The 23,421-nt window shown below is 36.1% G+C and overlaps 1 protein-coding gene across 1 annotated transcript in view; it reads left to right on the forward strand.

Annotated features, from left to right (window-relative positions):
- Nucleotides 1–3,037: 3,037 nt before the first annotated feature.
- The window catches only part of LOC114649561 (GDNF family receptor alpha-2-like), a 435,940-nt gene continuing 415,556 nt past the window's right edge, over nt 3,038–23,421 (forward strand). The window contains exons 1-2 of the mRNA XM_028799084.2: nt 3,038–3,642; nt 16,601–16,915. Coding sequence (XP_028654917.2) covers nt 3,603–3,642; nt 16,601–16,915 — 355 coding nt within the window. The 5' untranslated portion in view covers nt 3,038–3,602. The remainder of the gene's footprint in view (nt 3,643–16,600; nt 16,916–23,421) is intronic.

Genomic DNA, 23,421 nt, shown 5'->3' on the forward strand with positions numbered 1-23,421 from the left:
TGCAGACAAATCTGCGACACTCCTGTGACCCCGAACTGAGTAGTTAGATTGAGTAGGATGTGATGATCAGTGGGTTAAGAGTTGTACAACACCACCCTCCAATAAGTACCATGCTAGGCTTTTTACTTTGTAGTTTTTATATTCTTTCTCTGTCTCTTTGCATCCTTCAGTTTGTTAGCCCTGACATAAAAATGTAGAGGGTATGTGTGTTTGTGTATTTTATTTTATTTTTTATTTTTTTAATGTACAACTTTACACCCTGAAACTGTTGTTTTCAAATTTGGTTTTGTTTCCGCAAAACAATCAGTTTTATTCACCTAGGTTATGAAATGGGCATGCTTGTTTAAAGTAGAATAAACGGTGTAATGTGTTCTTTAGGATGTAATCCAGTCTACAACTTTCTGTACATTTTATACTAAAATAAATGCACACTGACAAATTGTAACATAAAGAGAACACGCAGGAACATGCAATATACAGGAAAAGCACAGCGTATTTATTTCCATATAAAGTCACTTGTGTTTCAATAGATCATGCTTGCATGAAGATCACAGTACAGATTGTGTTCCCCAGGTAAATATTTTATCACAGTAGTTTTGACTGTGACTCACAATGAGCTATGATGGTACTACAAAGAGGATGCCATTCCTTTACAAATATAAAACAACAACAAAAAAAAAACAATGGAAAAAATATTTAATATTTCCAAACTTTATATTAATGTAATATCATTTACATTTTAATAGAATTATTAGCAGAAAATCATATTATTCTATAATACTGTATTTTTTATTCAAAATGTTTAAATCTAATTAGACCATGAAAGATTTTGTGCTTGTTGTAAAAGGTTGGCAGCCTCTGGTACATTAGTTCAGCAAATTCAGCCACACAAACTCTTTGTATTTGTCCATCCATTGGGTCACGGGGGTCTGCTGGAGCCAGTCCCAGCCAGCACAGGGTGCAAGGCAGGAACAAATCCCAGGCAGGGCGCCATCCCACCGCAGGACACACACACGGGATCACCAATGCATCTAACCTGCATGTCTTTGTACTGTGGGAGGAAACCGGAGCACCCGGAGGAAACCCACACAGACATGGGGAGAACATGCAAACTCCACACAGGGAATGCCCGGGAAGCAAACCCAGGTCTCCTTACTGCGAGGCAACAGCTCTACCACTGCGCCACCATGCCACCCTCTTTCTATTTATTCCAACTGAATTCTGAACTAGAAGCTATACTTTTTGGCATTATTTGATAACATAATATAGTCTGAAGCCTCAATTCCACACTCAGTGTGGAGTGTTGGATATACCATTAAATAACAACTTTGTTTTCCTGAGTGAGTGTGTTTTGTAGACAATAATGGATTATCACTCTTGAATTTTTTCTTTGCTGTCATTTTTTTTCAAATATTTTATTGCAGCAGTCACTTTAAGATGACATGCCGAGGTGCAATCGGCACTAAATTAGCTCATTCACTAGAGACTGCCATGTCATTGGCACCTTTGCTTGATGTTAATTGGTTACTGGAGAAAAAAGTAAAGATAAAGTGAGACACACTGAGAGAGAGAGCGAGCGAGAGAGAGAGAGGAGCAAGATCAAGGAAAATAAAATATAAATACAGTAGACTTACATGGAGAAGTAAAATGAAAAAAAATATTTAACATTTTTATAGGGTGGGAAGAACCTTTCTTAATTCTTGTGAGTACAAGAAGACATATATTTATTAGCAAAAAATCACTTCTAATTACTATATATATATATATATATATATAGAGAGAGAGAGAGAGAGAGAGAGAGAGAGAGAGAGAGAGAGAGAGAGAGAGAACAAATATCCACCAAAGTGCACCAAAATAACCACTATTGGAGAGAGGATGTGTCCCAAAATGTAATGTAATGTATCTATACACGAATAAATGTGTTTCAGCATATGCCATTTCAGAAGTGGATGTTATCCTAAGCGACCTCTTAGATCTTGGTGACAGCCAAGCTTAGGAAAATCCATGAATGAATGATAATAAAACGGGTAACAAAATATATTAAAGCCACATAAATTACTAAGAAGGAAAACATCATCAGTAATAATGAAAGCCAGGAGGACCGTTCAACAGGGACCAGTGTCAGCGTTTTTTCTTTGCGCGATAAAGGGCATCTTGCACAAATGATAATAACATCTAATTAAATGATTGTTGGTGTAGTCTCATTTTTAATGCTGTTGGCTTGTAGTTGTTTTCCAGAATGATTGCATGTTGTTGTGTCATTTACGTCTTACGTGTCTACAGACTTTAACGCGCATGCTACGATTTTTATTTTAAATTAGATTTGAACTACTGGCTAATGTAAACTGCACTTATATAAAACATAAAACAAAGAGTGAATTATATATGCCCCAAGAACGGATTCACTGCAATACGCAGATTGTCTTTCCTTAGTTTTTTAAACATCTTCAGAGCATTTTACATTCATGTAACTGGTTTTGGCAGTGCTTCAGGCGGCACTGGTTGTGAGACTCTTATTCGCAATCCACTTCTACAAATTCCGTCAGACTTTTACGCTTCAGCTGATTTACAATAGAAGTGAACTGTTTTAGAGTTACAATGTTCTATGAAAGGTATTCTTCCGGTAAAAACATCAGTGCTACGCTGTTGAGGTCTCTGCTCAGTGAAAGTGTGCCACTGACTTGTATGTATGAAATCAGACTGCTATTTTCGCGGAAGGACCTGTAAAATAAAGTACTGATGCCATTATTCTGTTGCGGAAGCCGTTGGAAAAAATACATTATTTTGATTAATTTTCTCCGTTTTTTTCCTTTTATGTTTTCATCGGCAGTTTTAATAACATGTTTTAGAAAATGCTCCCCCAATTGATGTGTTAACTGGCGAGATCGATGCTTTAATTCAGAGCGAGGGATTTATTATAAGAGAGACGGCATGTTTGTGTGTGAGTGAGATAGAAAGAGCTAGCGAGAGCGAGGGAGAGAGAGAGAGAGACAGAGAGAGAGGGAGGGAGAGAGAGAGAGAGACGAGGAGAGAGATAACTTCTCATTTTCAGCTGCTTGTCCGACTCTTCAAGCTGTCCTTTTCCCACTGTTACTCGCAAACTTCCTTGATTTTCTGAAAAAGGTGCCAAGGAGGCTAATATATATAAAGGGGCGGGTGCATAATTGAAGATTAAAGAACAAATAAATAATAAAACAAACCCCTCGATGAAGTTAGGAAGGTGATTTATTTAATGGTGGGGGAAATAATCTCTTTATATTCCATGCATGCTGGAGCCCTTTGAAGGATGTGGTGCAATTTTCCTTGCGCGATACAGGAACATAAAGCCAAATATGTGTAGATCACTGGAAGCATCGGATTGAGTCTGATTTTCAGTCTTCAGGTTTGGATTATTGCTTTAGTGGATTATTCTAAGGTAATAATATTAACGATAATCAGCCTCATCATCATAATTATGTTCGGGAATCCCGATTTTCGCACCACCGGTTTGTCACCGGAGGATTGACGTGCGGGGGAAGAATAATTATCCCAAGTTGTGCGAACGCAGACGTTGGATTATACACACCGTTCTTACCTGCTTTCCTCGCCCTTTTGGAAATATCATGATTTTTATTAACATTTTCAGCGTTATTCTACTTTTAGGTAAGACCGAGCTTCTGTCCTTTTATTTACTTAAGTCTATCTGTGTGTCTATTTACTTACTCATTATGCATTTCCTACAGGAAAGTGATCCGTGTAAGATGAAAACTTTGAACGTTTTAGTTGCTCATGAATTATTTTAATTCTCTCTGCTGGTTCAATATGTGTGCTTCGTCTGTACAAGAAAGACGTTCAGGTATACACTGCAAAGCGCCAGCTGGTTGAATTATTTAAAATACGCGCACTGAGAAAAAAAAGGTGAATGTTTTGGTGTCTGTAAAATCAGTCTTCGTTAAACAGTTGTTTATTGTAGTTTGTCATATTTAGGTTGATAAGATATTTTTGAAAAGTAAAGTCCGAGTACGAACAGGCTGAAAAATATTACATTATAATATAACATTGTTTAGAGTCGTCAGTGCAATTACAGTAGGACGATAGGTTTTTCATATTGAACGTATGCTTTCAGTACGTGTTAAGTTAGCGAGTAGGCTATGCTTGATTTTTGTTATCTATCTATCTATCTATCTATCTATCTATCTATCTATCTATCTATCTATCTATCTATCTATGAAGTATTTCTTTAAGGAAAAAAACTTTGTCTCTTACATACAGTATCAATTGTAGTGTAATTCTGTGATTATTTTTTCTTAACGGCAGTAATATAGGGTTTTCTGTTATTCTAACTGGATAGTGTATATAGATATAGAAAAGAAAACTGATATTTCAAATCAAGAAAACCAATAAAAATGACCACCAGGGTATCCAACGAACGTCATTATGCACAAGATGTTCAGGTGCTTTTAAAATGAGTGCAGCTTTTTTATGCCTTATAATGCGTACATGATATGTTGGATTAGAAAAGTCAACGTCAGATCTGTCAAAGAATACAGTTCAGAGGAAAGGTTCTGCTGAAAATGGGACTTTATTAAATAAAATCTGGCATGGGAAACGTTATTCTTATTATAGGATATTTTCAAATTTAAGAAGAAGGCGAAGAATGTAACATTACGTTTGTGCCATCTTCAACTCCTGTTGATTTCAGTGTATCGTGTTCAGTCATCATTACGGGATCAGTGCTAAGAATCAATTAATACTTTACGATTCACGTTTCTTTATTTTTCGAATGTATATAGTATGCGGATTACAGTTTATGGACGATTTAAGTTTCAGTGTCACATTATAAATGTATATGATAAGTATTTTTGCATGACGGTTTAGATATAAGAAAATTCCTCGTGCGCATCGGTTTTAATGTGCAATCTGTTAGTGTTTGAAATATGTGTCGAATTTAATGATTGCAACACAACTTTCTTTTGTTTGGATCTGACGTCATCAGTTTATACAAGCTAACTTGATAAAGTTAGATATAACTGGTTTGGCTTTACCTTGTACTCGTCTCTTCTTGACTTTTATTTATAACCAAATGCTGCTCGGGTTTGACAGTGTTAGGTTATGTTATGCCCTTTCAATTAAAAAATGTTCTCGGCGCCCAGACCAAGCCTGACTGCGCTAAGCCTGTAGATGTCAGTCGTACACAGCAGATTCGGAGAAGAAGCACGAGGCCAATTTGCCGAAAGGAGAATCTGGAAACGAACTAGTTCAAGAGAAAGCGGCTGTTTGCTCAGACAATGGATGTGTTTCACGTTATGATTTTATGATTTCACGTCCTGTTTTGTAATAGGATGCGCTTTTAAGCTGTCTTAACTGTCATATTGTTCTTCGTACCGTGCGTATATATGTTTATTAAAACTAGCCTTTTTTTAACCATGTATTGTTTTGAAATAATATTTTGTTCAAATAAGAACAACTCAGTTTATAGCTCTTAATCTAAAATTCAACGGCAATTTGTGACTTTTTTGTTCAAGCTAGGGATGTTGGAAATTCATTGTATCATTTTACTGACATCATTGTATCACTAAGAGATTTAATGCAAATCGAACCACTCGAATGAATCCAAGTAAATTTATCACACAGTGGATTAGTAATGCAAAGAAATATGTAATGATGTTTTCAATTTTTTCTTTTTTCATAAACTTAGTGAGGATTACTAGAAGAGAAATTAAAGTATGAAATGTACCTCCATTTAGATATAGTTTACAAAGTATTCAGACCCCTTAATTGTTTCACATTTTCCTATGTTACTACATATATAAAGGTGCCACAGTTGCTCTTCAGAGTGATGCCATAGGGGAACCAGTTTTGGTTCTTAAAAGACCCATCCTCATGAAGCTTCCAGAAAGAACTTTTATTTTTTTTAGATTCATAACAGAGCACGGGCATCATACAGTAGATAACCAAGAATAGACGGTAGCAGATCTATGAAATACCAATAAGTCATGATTTTTGAAGGACTCTTGCTGCATACAAAAACTGGCTAAGTTCAGGTTTTCTTAATCTGTTAGTGTCATCCTAGGTAGCCTAACCTAAATGAAAGATTTCATTTTTTTTCCAACATATTTGGAAGCTTTTCAAAGCACAAAGAACCAACTTCATATGCAAAGGACCCATCCAAGAATGAAATGGTGCTTTGTCAAGCCATGAGGAACCACACAACCCAGTAAAGAACCATAAAATGCCATTAAAGAACTATTATATTTAAGAGTGATATTTGCTAAAATTACTTGAATTAAGTTTTTGCCCCATGCCTAGCTATGTTTAATACCCCAGAATCATGAAACACAAAAAGATTTTAGAACTTTTTGCAATTTTATAAAAAAAAAAAATCCTGAAATATGGGTTTGACAAAAGTTTTCAGACCCTTTGACGAAACACTTGAAATATAGGTCAGGTGCATCCCATTCAATTGGTTAACAATGACATGTTGAGTCTACCTGTGGTTAGTTCAATTGATTGGACATGATTAAGAAAGGCACAGATCTCACAGCTGATAAAGTGTATCAGAACAAAAATTAACCCATGAGGTTGACAGAATTGCCCGAAGAACTAAGAGACAGGATTGTGTCAAGGCACAGATGTATGGAAGGCTACAAAAAATTTCTGCAACATTGTAGTATTCCAAGGGAACATTTGCCTGTTTATTTCTTAAATGGAAGAAGTACGGTTGGAAGAACCACAACTCCTCCTTGAGCAATATTAGGAGGAGGACCATGATATGGGAGGTGACCAAGAACATGATGGTCATTCTGGTTGACGTGCAGAGAACCTGTGCAGAAATGGGAGAAACTTTCAAAGGGGCAGTCATCACTGCAACAGTACCAGTTTGGGCTTTGTGACAGAGTGGCTAGACATAAGCCTGTACTCAGTAAAAGATGCATGAAGGCTGCTTAGACTTGTGACTAAAGAGACACAAAGGGCTGTCAGACTCAGAGAAACATGATTCTCTGGACTGATGAATCAAAAATTAGCATCATGCCTGGAGGAAACCAGGCACTGTTTAGGAAATGTGCAATACTGTTTCAACAATGAAGCATGTTGGTGGCAGCATAATGCTATGGGGTTGTTTTTCAGTGGCAGGGACTGGGAGGCTAGATAAGGTTTGAGAGAAAGCCGAATGGAGCAAAGTAAAGAAATATCCTTAATGAAAATCTTCATCAGAGTGCTCTGGACTTTAAACTGGGCTGAAGATTCACCTTCCAACAATACAGTGACCTTAAGGAAAAAAACAAAGCCAACACAAGAGTGGCTTAAGGACAACTGTGGGAATATCCTAGAGTTGCCTAGCCAGAGCTGGGACTCAATTGAGCATCTCTGGTGCGACCGGAAAATAGCTGTCCACCATTGGTCTCTATCCAACGTGACAGGGCTTGAGAGGATCTGCAGAAAAGAATGGGGAAAAAATCCCTAAATTCAGGAGTGTGAAGCTTGTTGTGTCATACCCAAGTAGACTTCAGGCTGTAATCACTGCCAAAGTATCATCGTCTATTTACCGAGTAAAGGGGTCTGAATATTTGTGTCAATGTGATATATCTGTTTTGTTTTTTTAAATGTGTTTGCAAAATGTGTAAACTCCTGATTTTACTTTGTGTTTTAGTGGTATTGAGCAGTGGCATCATTTTACGGGTTTTTGAGGCTTTTGCCCCTGATCTCAGGCATTCTGCCCTTGATTTTCAAGATCACCTCCCATATCCCATCCCATGATCTCATGTGTTCAGCCCCTAATCATCATTGAGATCCCAGTCTCACCTTCCTCCCATTCCACAGTCTTACATGCATGGACAACAACTGCGAAAACCTATTGGACGCCCCCCCATTGCATGAAAATAAATGGAGGAACCTTTCACCCTGCTTTTCTATTTATGCTCCACCCAGCATAAGAGCGCTCTGTCTTCTCAACACTGCTGATCCGTTGGCTCTTCCCAGCGAGAGCAGACTCCTGAGCATAGTGGTCACTCCTGCTACTTGGACTCTCAACAGGAGTGACTCCTCAAGCTGGCCACACGCTTCTTCCAGGAGCTCCACTCCCATCCACCTGCTTCCTTTCATTGCACATGCTCATTCTTGCCTAGTTTCCCCACATTAACCTCCATGCCCTTTTCCTTACCTTTGGTTTCTCTTCATCTTTTCCAATCCTGCAGTCTCCTTTTATACATTGGGTAGAGTTACAGGTGTGATCACTTCGGTGTCTTGTATATCTGTAGTACTAGGGTGCTGTACCGTGTTAGCCATTATGAATGTAGAGAAAAGCCAAGCAAAATGACACCTTTTATTGGCTAACTAGAAAGATTACTATGGCCAGCTGACTGCCTCGCACCAACCCGGAGACGAGCTGTCTTCTCAGACAATCTCTTGCACCTGCTCTCCTCCCCAGCACGAGCGCATCCATTATTTATTCATTTTGAAATTCACAGACAACCGTAGACTTCTCCTTCCACGCCCCGGTGTAGTAGCTACACCAATGTCCTTCTGGGAATATCAGCTAACTTGATGAACCTCCCCTAGGGTGGCCTTACTGTCTAGGCAAGGAAGCATGGTTCACACAAATGCTTAAAGTGGTATTCACTTTTGTATATATAGAGGCCAAGTGCAGGAATGACAGACTTGCTGTTAAAAAATTTGGGGTGTCCTCCAGGTTGTCCCGTTTAATAAACACAAAGTCCAAACAAAAAGAAAACTCTTGTTAGATGTTATTGCCATTGTCCTTGACTTCTAATAACAGAGGTTCGGCTGTAGCCATGAATTACGGTCAGTTTGCTCACGAGCTCAATCCAGTGTGTCACTCTTGCCAAAATGACACCTTATTACATACCCCAACAGAGCCCGTAAGGAGATCCTCCAATGCGCATGCATGACACATATATAAATTATAAAAAATTTTCCTAATTAAACAACTGTGTTGAATTCTTTATTGTTTGTGAATTACAAAGCTTAAGTTACTTGCTGTACCATTTGAAATACATATTTCACATTTCATAGATAGTATGGCATAATGTTTTAAGCAATAGATTACAAACAGCATACCTGCCAGATAAATAAATACCTGCCCTGTCTTTGTTCTAATATATAATAGTATAAACAGATATACTATAGTTCACTACATTTAAAGCACCTTTAGATGGTATGTATTATATAAAGGGTTTATATATAATCAGTGCAGCCTCAAAAAAAATCTTATGCAAAAGTAGCACTTAAGCATTTGCAGAAAATCAACCACAATCAAGTCTTTAATCGATTGATTTTTATTTTATATAGTACATGTCCACTCAGCATCAACAGTAAAGGGCTTTACAAATCAATTAGCAAGATTAGAGTTCAGCTTAAATTAAACAGTCTATTGAGTTTACAAAAATATTGATAGTAAATTCAGAAGGATATAACAATAAAAAGGCCAGCATCAAAGGTCAGAATTGAATGTTACATATGAAATAAAAACAGTCTAACAGTGAGTTTCCTGCCTAGTTCCAGAAAGTGCCATAGCTGCATAAACAAATGCCAGGAATTACAAAGTGTCTGAGGGCCACTGGTGTCTTAGGAGTTGAAAATGGAGTATTAAGGTTTTCCTTTCCTATGCAGCCAGTTACACTGATGACACTGAGCAGAGGTTAAAGCATCCTCAACACGGCACTTTATATTACATTACCTTGGTAGCAAGAAAAGTGTACTACAGTTTCAAGGCTTCATTTATGAAAGGTTATTTTAAAGATTGCCAAAATATACATCTAGACATTATTAGGCTGACACTTTTATCCAAGGCAACATACAACATTTGAGAGTTACATTTTTTTTTGTTTTTCCAATTGGAGTACAGGCAGGTAAAGTGACTTGTTTATGTTCACACAGTGTCAGCAGCAGAATTTGAACTCACAACCTCAATATTTGAAGTGCAAAGTGCCAAACCAGGGGTCCTCAACTCTGGTCCTGGAGGGCTCCAGTGGCTGCAGGTTTTCATTCTAAACCTTTTTAAATTAATGGTCTGTTTTTGCTGCTAATTAATTTCTTTTGAATTAATTTTATTTGACTTACTCTTGAAGACTCAGGCCTGTTAATTAATTATTTTTTCTTAATCAGCATCCAAACAATAATGATATATAAAATGAACCAAAACATGACCAGCAAACTGTGTCAATCATGCAATATCTAAAAACTAGTAACGGTGCAGTGCACGATAACGTGCAGTGAATACACTTGACTTGAGCATTCATAGTTTTCCTACTCTTTCTCTGTACATTTAGCATTCGTTTGCTCAGAGGTTGATGCGCTTGCTGCTTCCTGAGCAGCTCTTCTTTTCTCCACCCTAGCAGCCCTCTCCTTCTCTTCTTTCGTCGGCATCTTTTTGCGTTAAAACTGATTAAGTCAGTGTTTGTGTTGCAATTACTTAGTACGTTTTCTTTAATTTTCTACTTAAGTACGCACTTAAGACTTCAATCTGCCTCAAGAATGATTTAAGATATGAAGAGGTAGGGGAAGTGACGGCGAAGGTGGTAGGGATGAGAATGGTGCTCGTACGCATGTGCCGCATGGCCACCCTGCTGGCTGCTTCTGAGAGTTGATTCTACAATAAAATAAAATAAAGATAAAAACAGGAATAACTTTGGAGGTCAATCATCACCCCGAAAGCGGATAGTAGACGTCATGTAGTGTACCAAATTTCAGGTCAATAGGTCAAACGGTTTGTGAGCTACAGGTGATTTAAAATTCTAGACAGACAAATGAACAGCCACGGTAGTGTATTATATATAAAGATAAAGAAAGGTGAAGGTCTCAGGAATGCTGATCTGCTCAGGTCCCCAAAACATTTTACCAGTACTCTTAGAAAAGATAAAGTCAACAATTTCAGAAATGTATGCTATTGCACAGTAAGAGCAACAACAAGCTATGGAATTAAAGAATGGGTTTAATTAACAACAAGAATCAGAGTCTAATTGAGCAACTGGTTGGAGTGAAATTGGTTGGAGTTTGAGGCCCTGACTTAGTTGGATTTCAGTTGGGTCACTCACTTCACATTTTATTTCTGTTTGGGTGCCACTTAAGGAAAGAAATGAAGCAAGTCAGAGGGACGATGAAGAAATTCAGGGGAAGAAATCTTAAAAAACAAGTCATTTAAAATTAATTCGAAAGAAGTTAATTAGCAGCAGAAACAGTGCACTAAATAAGAAAATTGTTAGAATGAAAACCTGCAGCTACTGGTGTCCTCTAGGACCGGAGTTGGGGACCCCTGCCCTAAACACTACACAACACTGCCTAGTCAATATTGTATTCCTTCTCGTTTTCCAGGCAAATATGCATAATAATTTTTTATACTTTTGTTACTTTTAGCATAGTTTAATTCTGCAATGTTCAAGTCATTACAAAAGATCAATAACTTTATTAATTGACAACCTTAATAAAGCTAATATTTGTTACAGTTTTCCATTCTACCTGACATATTTTAGTTTAGAGACTATTCTTTACAAAAGAGCTGAAAAACACCTTGTTGGGTATTTTTGTCTAACGTGTCAGTGAATCGAGAAAACAAGAAGTAAATAGTTTAATTATATAGCTATACAGAAAATATCATGGTTTGATCTCTAATTAAGAACTTGGTTAGAATGAAAACTAAAGATATACAATAAGACAAGTATTTCTTCTTTTTGATAATTTAAATATTAAATAGCATTTTCGATTCATAAAGGCATTCAGGGATATTGCTATATTGTTAACTAGTCTTGTTATTACAGGACAACAGTATGATTGCCGGCTTAATTTTCCTCAAGATTTACATTGTTTAAAAGATCATGGCTACAACTATTAGCATGAAATGAGCACTGTACAGCATCTTGAAAGAGGGGAAAATGCCATACGTGTTGTTTTTACTTTTATGTGTGTATTTAACAAATTACTGTCAGGCCTGTCACAAACATGGGTTTCAGTTTTTCAGTTTTACTCTCTATATAGTTTTTTTTTTTTTTTTTTCATATCGGCACTTCTGAGTTTGTTGTTATTTTCTTTTAAATGTTTATTGCATTGTCAAGTTCCTTTCCTGGCGAGTACCATGTCTGAAAGCATTCATTTGCTTGGCTTTATAATAAAAGTGTTAGAAGCTTTATACATCTTTTTTTAAATTCTAGTCTGGGGACTAGGAGATCACACATTCCTGTTATGTTTTGGCAATGTAAACTTATTTTATAGATGCTTAAAAATTCAGTGTGAATTTTCTATAAAGTTCTCAAATGCAAGCTTTTGTCCATGCATGGCTGTCTAGGCTGAAAAGTCTTCCAGAGTCAAAATTCCTTCCCTACATGTTTCTAGAAAGCTTTAACTCTGTCCCTCCAAACTTAAAGATTATGAATGTCTCAGTCTCTTTCATGGCAGGATTGTAAGTTCCCAGATTCAATTCCATGAGCCCTTGCTTCAGGTCCTGAAGGCTTTCAAGCAGATCAGACGCGCACCTTAATGGTTTATGAGAATCACATACTCCAGACCGAGCTGCCATTAAAAGCAGAAGGCACTGCTTCTGAAAAAATATGTTTGATAACTGCAACAACCACTTAGTTCCTTGACCTAGCCAAATTATAAGCTGTGTAATTATTTAACTTATTTTCTTTTCCAATTCTGTGCAGTATTTGTCCAGGGGGTTGGTTTAGCTGTGCAGATGGCATGCAATTAAATGAAGAAAGTGAACGTTCACTGCCATAGGTCTGGAATCAAGCCAGATTTCCCGGAAACATGAAACTTTAAACCTTACGCTGCTTTCATGTTTTAACACTTGAAATAATTAATGTACCTTGCTCTGTAAACAAAAATACACCCAAAGATAAACAAATAAGGTCTGCCTTTCAAATGAGAGATTTTCAAATTGAATTGTTTCATGGTATATGGGGAAAGTGAACTTTTGAAGAAAATTATGGTGATTTACAACAACCATTGTGCAACAACCATTCTAGCAATATTCATGTAACAGCCAGACTCAGCTGATAAAACCACAAGGGGCATCACTACAAGGAGTGCTCTTTGCTTTCATATGGAGTTCTGAGGGATTTTGCTAAATCAAATGAAAAATATTTACGAAGTACTAGAGTGTTATTTGAGACTAGTGAAAACGCAGTTGTTCATTCTCATCTTGGAGATTAGATAAGAGGTGAATAACATCTGCTCTTGAAGACCCATATGAATGGGACACCACAACTGAGGAACGATTTTTGTTGTTTTGTTTTTTGTAGCAGCCATATGACAATGCATGTTTCCTATAAAACCTTAAACAACAACAACAACAACATCATTTATTTATATAGCCACATTTTCATACAAAGGATGTAGCTCAAAGTGCTTTACAGGATGAAGAAAGAAAAAAGAAAAATATAACAATACAATTAGGCAATACTAATTAACAAAGAATAAAGTAAGGTCCGATGGCCAGTGAGGACAGAAAATAGCAGGCATCACAAATCAAAGGCTGTTGTTTTTTTGCTCCAGTTGATTCCTTGCTCTGAGACCGGTTCCTGTCTTTAACTGAATGTGTTGTTTAATTAGACATTTTCACTTCTTACCATCGTCTGTGTAGTCAGAGATACATCATCAACCCATCTATTTTTTTTACCTTATTCAGTTCAGGATCATGGTGTGCCATTGTCTATCCAAACAGGCCTTACTCTAGTTGTAAGAAATAAAAAAAGACATACCAGAAAATGCTCTTCACCTAGCAAAACAAGAAGTACTAAAATAATCAAAAATGATTGGTGACACTAATTAGCCATTCATCCATTTTCTAGGCCCTGTTTTTTTCGTTTTTGTCTTCAAGAATAGCCGTGGCCCACCTGGCAGTAGAAGGTGTATTTCAAGACACCTTTCTGCATCAAAATAATAAATAAAGAGAAATGTGAATAAAAATAAATACAGCTGATTCATGTCATCAAAAAGCAAAATGTAGATCATTTGACGAGAATCAAATAAAGTTCACATGTATAAAAACTTTAGAATAGAAAAATTGGAAAGGTAAGTATGGAGGTGCAGTGCTTCATCACAGTTACAACAGTCTGCTTCCTGGTTCTCTTTCTGCTGTTGCGGTGTTTGTATGTTCTCCTCTTGTTTATCTTGATTTTCTCTGGATACTTTCACATATCTGCATGATAGATTAAATGGCAACTTTGAATTGTCTGTATGTGTGTGAGTGCCCTTTAATGGACTACTACAGTTGGTTCATGTTGAGAGCAGATACATCCTGGTTAATCTCCAACACATGTACCTTTGTAATGAAAAAAAACAAATGAATAAAAAAGATGGATGGATGGGAAAAATGAAGAGAATTCAATTGTGCTTACCCTCACTGTGGAAGAATAACAGAAACAAGAAAATGAGGGATGGGGTCCTGAAGGATACATCCATTTAATTTTGTTGTCCAAAGAAAGAAAGAAAAAGAAAGCACCAGAGTGCTCAACAAGTTTTGGTGTAACAGCATTAGATAAAGAGGGTTCAGAAGTGTATGGCTCCAGTCTCCTCTGAAGTTGGTCTGAAAGTAAGTGCCAACTTCCGTTGGAGGCTTTGTTTATATATGGTTGAGTCCAGAAAAAGTTCAGCTTTGTAGTTGGAGAAAGTGACCTCATCAGTCTTCTGGCTGTTTCTCCTCCTCTATTGTAGGAAAGAGATGGAACAAAAGTTAACAGCAGTGTCAAACTCTTTTACTTCCATATATTAGTCCAGCATAAAAACACTCCCTACGCTCTCTTGTCTGATATCACATTATCAAATGATGTTTTTATTAAGTTGATAGGTGATTCACAATTGAACTGGAATGAGTGTAAGTGTGATGGACTAGTGATCCATTTGGAATTAGTTCCTGTCTTTCACCCAGTACTATTGGGATAGACTATGTCTCTTACCAAATTTGAATTGGATTAAATTGATTCAATGAACTGAGGGACTGAATTTTTTTAATTGTTATTAGACAGAAAACAAGCATAAAGACCTGTTAAAATATAACAATTATACCTGCAAAAAGCATTGAGCAGACAGGCATGTATCTATCGCAATTATGCATTTCGAGATGAAGGTTCCTCTTCAAGATGATTAAGTTACTGTATGCATTTAATACTAAAACATGTAAGACAGCCAACATTAAAACATTTGCTGTATGTATTAAGCCATTTTTTGAGACAGTTAATCATTTTTTTCTTTAAAACTTGCAAGAGTTGAACTGGGTCTGTACATTGTGTAGTAGTTAATAATTCAGGAGATGTATGGTCAATTTTGATTTCCATATCTGGGACCAGTTTACAAGAATGCATCATGATGACAATGTTCTTGTGCATCCTCACAGGTGGCGCAGTGGTAGTGCTGCCGCTTTCCAGTAAGGTAACTGTGGAAGATTGTGGGTTCGCTTCCCGGTTCCTCCCTGTGTGGATAGCGCCTTGAGTACTGAGAAAAGCGCTATATAAATGTAATGAATTATTATTATTATATTTCCAAAAATGATTTACTTTTAAATATAAAGTCGGAGAAGAAGGAATGATTTTGTACAGCAATTCCATGGTGATATGAAAGTTTTATGGTTCATTTATGTCCCTCCTCAATATTGTAGTGGCTCTTACTGTGTTTGAGGCCCTCAGCTACACTTGGTAACGGCCACTCTAATATCTCTCTCCAAGTGCAAGTGCAGCTCTTGCATTCTTCTAAAGGTGAACTTGTGAGTTTTTAGTTTTTGTCCCCATGTCAAGAAGTATTGGGAGGAGGAATACTGCAATTTTCATTTTGACACTTCCTGGGGGTCACCATATTGTCTAGGTTTTCACCTGCCAATATAAATGCTGTGAAGTGCAGGGCTACCTTTTTAAAAGCTTAGTCAACCTAACATAAGCAATCCTGGTTGGAGCTGGATGTACTAGACTATTGATTCTTAACCTTTTTTGAGTCACAGACCCCTTTAAGAATCTGATGAATGCTATGTCTCCCTTTCCCCAGAGACATTCATATAAACACAACTTTGCATGCAATGAATATAATGTACTAGATTTGATTGTCTCATACATATATGACATACACAAAGTATTATTAAACTTTAAAGTAAACAATCTAAAAAAGACACTCCTTTTTTATGCAAAAAGTAATGCCCACTCATTATAATGATGAAATGCAATCCTCTTGTGAAAATTAAAACAGATCTTCTACTACTACTTACTACCATTACTACTACTAAAACTACATCTACTCTAAATCAACAGTACCGTGCTATATAGTGAATATAAATGTTCATTTTTATCTAACCTCCCCCTGAAATCCATGGACCTCTGGTTAAGAACCTCTATACTAGTGGGTATTTTTGGGTTTCATTCAGAAGATTAACCATTTCCACAACATTTGTGAAGACAAGATTGACAAAGTAATGAGCTGTATTCTTTTCTAGTTGCCTACTATAATTTATTAAACTTTTGTTTGCTTTGAAGCAGTAAATTGGTTCCCCTAACAGTTTCTTGTTTTGAAATCACTAATCAAAGCTATAGTTTGTGTCAAAATCAGACAAAAGTAGCATTCAAAATAAATTTGAACAACAGTTTTTAAAAATATATTCACCTTCCTTCTTTTTTTTTTGCAGATGAAATTCTACAAGGTGTGAGCAGCTCATCAGCACTGTCCAGCACTGGAACACAGGGATGGAGGACTCCAGTGGACTGTGTCAGAGCAAATGAGCTGTGCACTGTTGATTCGCAGTGTAGCTCTCGGTATCGGACCCTACGCCAGTGTTTGGCTGGGCGCGATAGGAATACCATGCTTGCAAATAAGGAGTGTCAGGCTGCCCTGGAGGTCCTCCAGGAGAGTTATCTCTATGACTGCCGTTGCAAAAGGGGAATGAAGAAGGAGCTTCAGTGTTTACAGATTTATTGGAGCATTCACCTGGGTTTAACTGAAGGTAAGATGTGCAAGCAGGAAAGCTACAGTTCAAAAGGTGTGAAGTTGATCTGAAAGTGTGTGACATTCATATAGCTGCAGGGTAAACAACACAGGTATGACCCAAAGGGATAATGGCAAACAAACACTATGTTGTGAATTTGTTAGATTTCTTTTTTTCATCAATACATTTTGTTCTTATCTCAGAATAAATATTAAAAAGGTGAAACTGGATATAAATTGAACAAAACTGAATACTTTAAGTGGATTTTTGAAACCTGTTTGATAGGAACAAACTTTTTTACAATAGTTTTTAATTATTTTATAATAATGAAGATATAAGGAAATGGTCTTAACAGTCATTTATATGGTTCTGCTTCAAAGAGATAACAAGGGTTTTAATACTTTATGTTTTAAAGGACATTACACATATTCCTTATCTCTTAGTTGTTAAGGTATTTAGAAATTCATTTTTGTATTTTCTCTAATTTGTTCGACATCCATGTTAACAAATAATTTTGGTTCCTCGTCTTACTACAGTTTCATTATTTTTTCTCATACATTTGTTTTACCCTTGAAATAAGACTTTGCATATGTGCCTGTAGTTCCATTTATATCAAATTTATTTATTTTAACCAGAAGTTAAAATGAAGGTAGGATTCAGTCAAAATGTTCTCTAATGATTTTTCCTCTCAAAAAAAAAAGGTTGCTCTTGAAGTGTGGGAGTATGGGAGATGGTAACTCTCAGTTTTGTCACAAAAATACAGTGGAATTTGACAGGCTTCACCAAGTTAAGATTGTGCTGCAATGCATTTGTGAAGTCAAATGACAATTTTTGTATGTGTCAGAACACTGTTCTTGCCCGATATGACCCTTCTGTGTAATGTAATGTATGCATTTCAGGTTTTTACCTTCTAAAGCTCAAATTCACAGCTCCGATATGTGAAACAAAACATGAAAAAAAACTTCACTTTATTCCTGAAATGATCTGTTAGCTAGAATGGATATTTCTGCTTTTTTGCAGGCCATGTTTAGTGATATCATTGCACAGTTGTTGTAGCAGGAATAATTGTAAAACAATCACAATCCCTTCCACTTAAATATGATGACTGTGTTGTAGGGTTACCATTAACAGGGTTGTCCTGCCCAGGACACAAATATACGTAATCTAGATTGTCACCTTTTCTGAAGAGCAGACTCAAGGATGACTTAACTTCATAAGGAACATTCCTGTAGCACTGGCAATCTACTATCACATTTCATCAGTTTTGAAGTGGTGACTCCACCACAATCCCCGAAGCAAGTCCTTGGCTTAAATTTGTTTGACAAATAATAAATCTAACTGCAGACACAGAATCTTAGTTTGAGGCAGTTTAGTGTATTCTAGTAAATGGTACAATAAAGTCTCTTGTTATTCATCTTTTACTGAAGTAACCTCCAAGTAAAATGTAATAGCAATATGGCACTCCAACATGGGTAAAAACCATAGTAAATAATTTTACCTAGTGTGATTAATTTGAGCTTAGGTCTCTAATCTTCATGATCATTATTCTTATTCATCATAAGAAGCACAGTTCACTTTTGAGAGATGTAATAGGTATAAGTGTTCATTACAATTATTTCTTTACCAGTAACGGTGCAGTGCACGATAACGTGCAGTGAATACACTTGACTTGAGCATTCATAGTTTTCCTACTCTTTCTCTGTACATTTAGCATTCGTTTGCTCAGAGGTTGATGTGCTTGCTGCTTCCTGAGCACCTCTTCTTTTCTCCACCCTAGCAGCCCACTTCTTCTCTTCTTTTGTCGGCAACTTTTTGCGTTAAATCTGATTAAGTCAGAGTTTGTGTTGCAATTACTTAGTACGTTTCCTTTAATTTTTCACTTAAGCTGGCACTTAAGTCTTCAATCTGCCTCAAGAATGATATAAGATATGAAGAGGTAGGGGAAGTGACAGCAGAGGTATTAGGAATGAGAACGGCGCCCACACGGCTGCCATGCTGGCTGTTGCCAAGAGTTGATTCTGCAATAGAATAAAATAAAAATAAAAAGAGGAATAACCTTAGAGGTTAATCATAACCCTGAAAGCGGATAGTAGACATAACGTAGAATGTGTGTACCAAATTTCAGGTCAATAGGTCAAACGGTTTGCAAGCTACAGGTGATTTAAAATTCTGGACAGATAAACGTAGCGTATTATATATAAAGATGACAATGTGTATGTCTTTTACTAAACTACACATTTATTTATACTCCTTATTTCCCATATTCTATTAACAACCTGAACATGCAAAACAACTGTGAATCATTTTTTTACATTTCTAAAATACAGGAAAAATGATTACTAAAAATATTTATGGTGCACATTTAAGGCTATGTAATTAGAAACTACTATAAATAATGTCACCTAAAGAGGACTTACAAAGCAGTACTTTCACAAACTACCTGATTTTTAAAATCATTTTAGGAAACATTGTTTTCAACTGTGGCTCTTCACGGACTGAGCTGAATGATCCTGTTTTAAATACTTGTAGCTTTGAAAGTTATATTGCCAATAACTGTGTAGTGCTTAAACCGTACTGTTCATTTTTGATTTATTGAGAATTAACAAATTCATTTTGCTTATGTTACCCAGCACAATAGTTAACACTGCTGCCTCACAGCTTGATAGACCTGAGTATGATTCACAATCTCTGTTGTTGGTTCTGGTGAATTTCCACCCAGAGAATGGCAGCTCCCATTACTGATCTGCTGAGCCAGGATACATTTAATGCATTCTGTTAATTCAATATGTCAAAATAATAATGAAAGCAGAGAAGCATTTCTGGACAGAGTACAAGTAAATTAAGTGATTCACTAGTGTGTACAGGTTCAGTTAGGAATCCTTAGACCTCACATTGTTTAGTTTAAACTAGACAACCCTCTGCTGCCTGAAAAATTTAGATTCAGAATAAAAAACTGCTAACATTTTTTGAATTCCAACAAATTAGGATTTTTTTTGGATTCTTTAAAGGAACAGATTACAACACTCACTTGGAGCAAGTTTATATTTTAATCAAAATATTCTGGAAGCTTGCAGCACACTGCCCTGCTGTACTGTTCTGCCAGACTTTAAAAAATGTTTCTAAAAGAAAGAATTTTAAACATAGAGAAGCAATTTCACTAGATAAATCCGTTGTTATCTACATTTGTATATCAAACAGTTAGAATTATACAGCTGTCACACTCTTGATGTTGTGAGAAACACTTTTTGAATAAACAAGCTATTAAACTAAGACACATTATATCATGATTTCCTTACATCAATGGGTTAAATTATACACATTGCATTAAATTATACACATTACATTTATTGTCGTACAGAACCTGAAGTTGCTTTAATTTCTTTAAAATTACAACAGGTCTAACAGCCATGTTTAAAAACTTATAATATTAAGATTTTTCTGCAATATCCCTGCCTACGTGGAATATTACAATTGTATATGACACAAAACTTTGATATATACACTTGCGATTAATTTTTGTGGACACACAAAAAATCAGGGTAGCATTTTACTGTATCTGTTCATTATAAATAGATATTAACAGTCCATTAAACTTTGATTAATTGTGAAATTAAAAGCACTATATTAAACAATAGTACATGTCATGTCTAACACATTTAATACAGATCATTTTTAGAAATAGAAATACTCTTGAATAATATACAGTATGTCATAAGGTCAAGAAATGTTTTATGACATGTATTACATCACAAGGTATTATATAGCACTTAACCTTTGTCATTAAAAAAGTTTTCACTTAAGTAGGTATTATAAAGTATACAATTGAATATATTACTTACAATCCAATGCTTATAAGTAATTCTAATACTTGCTCAGCCATTATTTGAAGGGAACAAATTTAAACATTGACAAAGTTAAGCCTTTTCCATAATTAAGGATACCAGGCAGCCAAAGCCCAAATTGTTTTCACTACTAGCCAATCCAGAAAGAGTTTATATTCCCAAGTAGATTTTGCATTGAATGTTTAAATGTATTCTGCTGGTTTAACCTCTGAGGTAGAGTGAAGATGCTAAATTATAACCAGTTATTGACAGGCACAATGTTGCATTATATCCTTTTGACTGTGCACTTGTGTCACATCAAGCGTAAAGCATCCCTAAGATGTAGCATACACTGATAATAATGATGTTTTTCTTTTACTTTCAGTGGTGACTATTATACTTTAAATGTAAGGTTTGCCAAATGGAAGTCTATTAATCTGTTCTGCAATATATGGCAAACAGCTGGATACAGCTACTGTCTCAACCCTCAAAGCAATCTTACACCTTTATCTTCTGCTCACTAGTTCCTAATATGTCATTTATTGGGAATGGGAATTGAGAATATGAAAAAAGAGAAAAATAATATTTTAGATTTTGTTTCTGATATATTTTGTTATTGTATTGCTTTGCTGTTCAAAAACACTGAAATAAAATTTTAAAAGGCACCCACAACTGAGGAATGATGTGAATTATCTTTGGGTTGTAAAGCTGTTGCCTTTTCTATCACTTGCTTCCCACCTGAACCAACTACCCAAGCCATATGGTGGGCTAAGTGGTATTGCAAAACTTTACATGTTTCATAATTCCACATAATCAAACCCCCAAGAACCTCACCCATGACCAAACAGTCCCTTATTCTCTCCAACAAGCAAAACAATACTTATCTCTCAGAATTCATTATTGTTTCCACAGCTGGAATTAGAACATGTTATAACACACTTCTATCTGCAGACCACTTTGACCAAATTTACAGCATGGCATAGAATACATTTAGGTATAATTTCACATAATTTGTAATACACTGCAATTACTTTAAGACATTAAGTCTCTGAATATGAGTATCCCAGTACACATGTTGTAGTACATAGCATATACTTAAAAGAAAAGGAACTGAAAGTTCTATATCTTCATCTGTGAAATGTTTTAAAATGTCTAGAAGGTCAGGAAATGAGCCTGTGTAGATATTTGATCTTCAAACAACACACTTATCAGCTTTGCCTACAGTCACTCAGACAGGACAGTTGGTGTTTACCCGGCCTTACAAAGCGAACCTAATGTTTTATTAATGCAGTGCCTTAGAACAGCAAATAATAGAAAACTTGTTATGGCTCGTTTAATATACCCAGCATAGGTTTTACTGTGCAGGAGTGCATTCACAGCTCTAATTTGTTCTTTAATGATTTGCTCTCATTTATTTTTAAATGGCTTTTCAAAATGTTGCAATCAGCAATGAAGAGGCTCAGGTGTGAATAACAATTAATTTGCAGCTTCTCTAGTGTTTGTTTGTTCATTAATAACAGTCTTCTTTTTTAGAACGATTTACAAGGAAAGAGAGCTCTTAATAAGCAGGTCAGAAAAACAGAATATTATATATTGATATGACAAATTCCTGACCACAATGCACATTTCATATATTGGGAAACAAGTCCAAGGATAAAGCTGCAGAAGAAACACAAGAAATCAGCCCACCTCTTTGATCAAACAGTTGAATTAAGAGGAGCTATTAAACTCTGATTTAGAGATGCTTAGTTCTAGAGTGCAGGGCCATATTCATTTTTTTTTGTCAAATTACTCTTTAATTTCACACCCCTCTTTCAATTCCATATAATCAATTATTGAGATATGTATGGAAACAATTACTGTTATTTTGCAGAAGCACATTTCACCATAAAGGTTACAGATTTTAAAGACATATTTTAAAAGTGCCCATATTGTTTTAAAAATACACTTTAAAGAGAACACAGATATTGAAGTAGAGTGAGTGCAGGTCAGTGAACTAAATGTTTTTAGCACAACTGCCATGTACAAAATGTGGTTACAAAAGCAAACAGCACACATGAAGAAAATTTATCTAAATAAAAGAAAGTTGGCTACGAGTTGATGAAATATTATTAGCAGATTAAGAAAAATGGCAGTCACAGTGTTTCTACCAAAGTGGATTAGTGTTGCACTGCTGAACAGTGCATACTGAAAATATTGTGACTAGGTGTACAGAGCCAAGCTCTGTTTTAAAAAAATAGCTGTTCATCATAAAAAATAAACACAGAGGAAGGGTAATCAAGGGGTGAATTCAAAGACATAACAGGAAAAAAAAACTCTGCCACGTCTTTGGCCTTCACAAAACAGGTTTTTAAGTCCCTGTTTTCTCAGTGAGATGGTTGCCCACATGTCCATTATGCATAATGCTCTTCCACAACCACTAGGTAATACTTATGAATAGCTCTAGCCACAACTCACCTCTCCGGTCTAAGCTCAACAGGCAACTAGCTGAGGGGTAGCTTTATGTTGCATCCTGGGGCTAATTCTGAGATGATCCCTAAGACCACTTATGGATTCATCTGGCCTTCATTTTCCAGCACTCTTGGAGGCTTCAAGCCTGCCTGTGCTCCTAAAGTATATACTTAATGGTCCAGGCCACAACTCTGTCTCTTATATGTGCTGACATCCCTCTGCCCTTCTAAGTCATTCAGTACACCTGGGAAA

Source organism: Erpetoichthys calabaricus, chromosome 1 (genome assembly GCF_900747795.2).
Source record: "Erpetoichthys calabaricus chromosome 1, fErpCal1.3, whole genome shotgun sequence".
Taxonomy (NCBI): domain Eukaryota; kingdom Metazoa; phylum Chordata; class Cladistia; order Polypteriformes; family Polypteridae; genus Erpetoichthys; species Erpetoichthys calabaricus.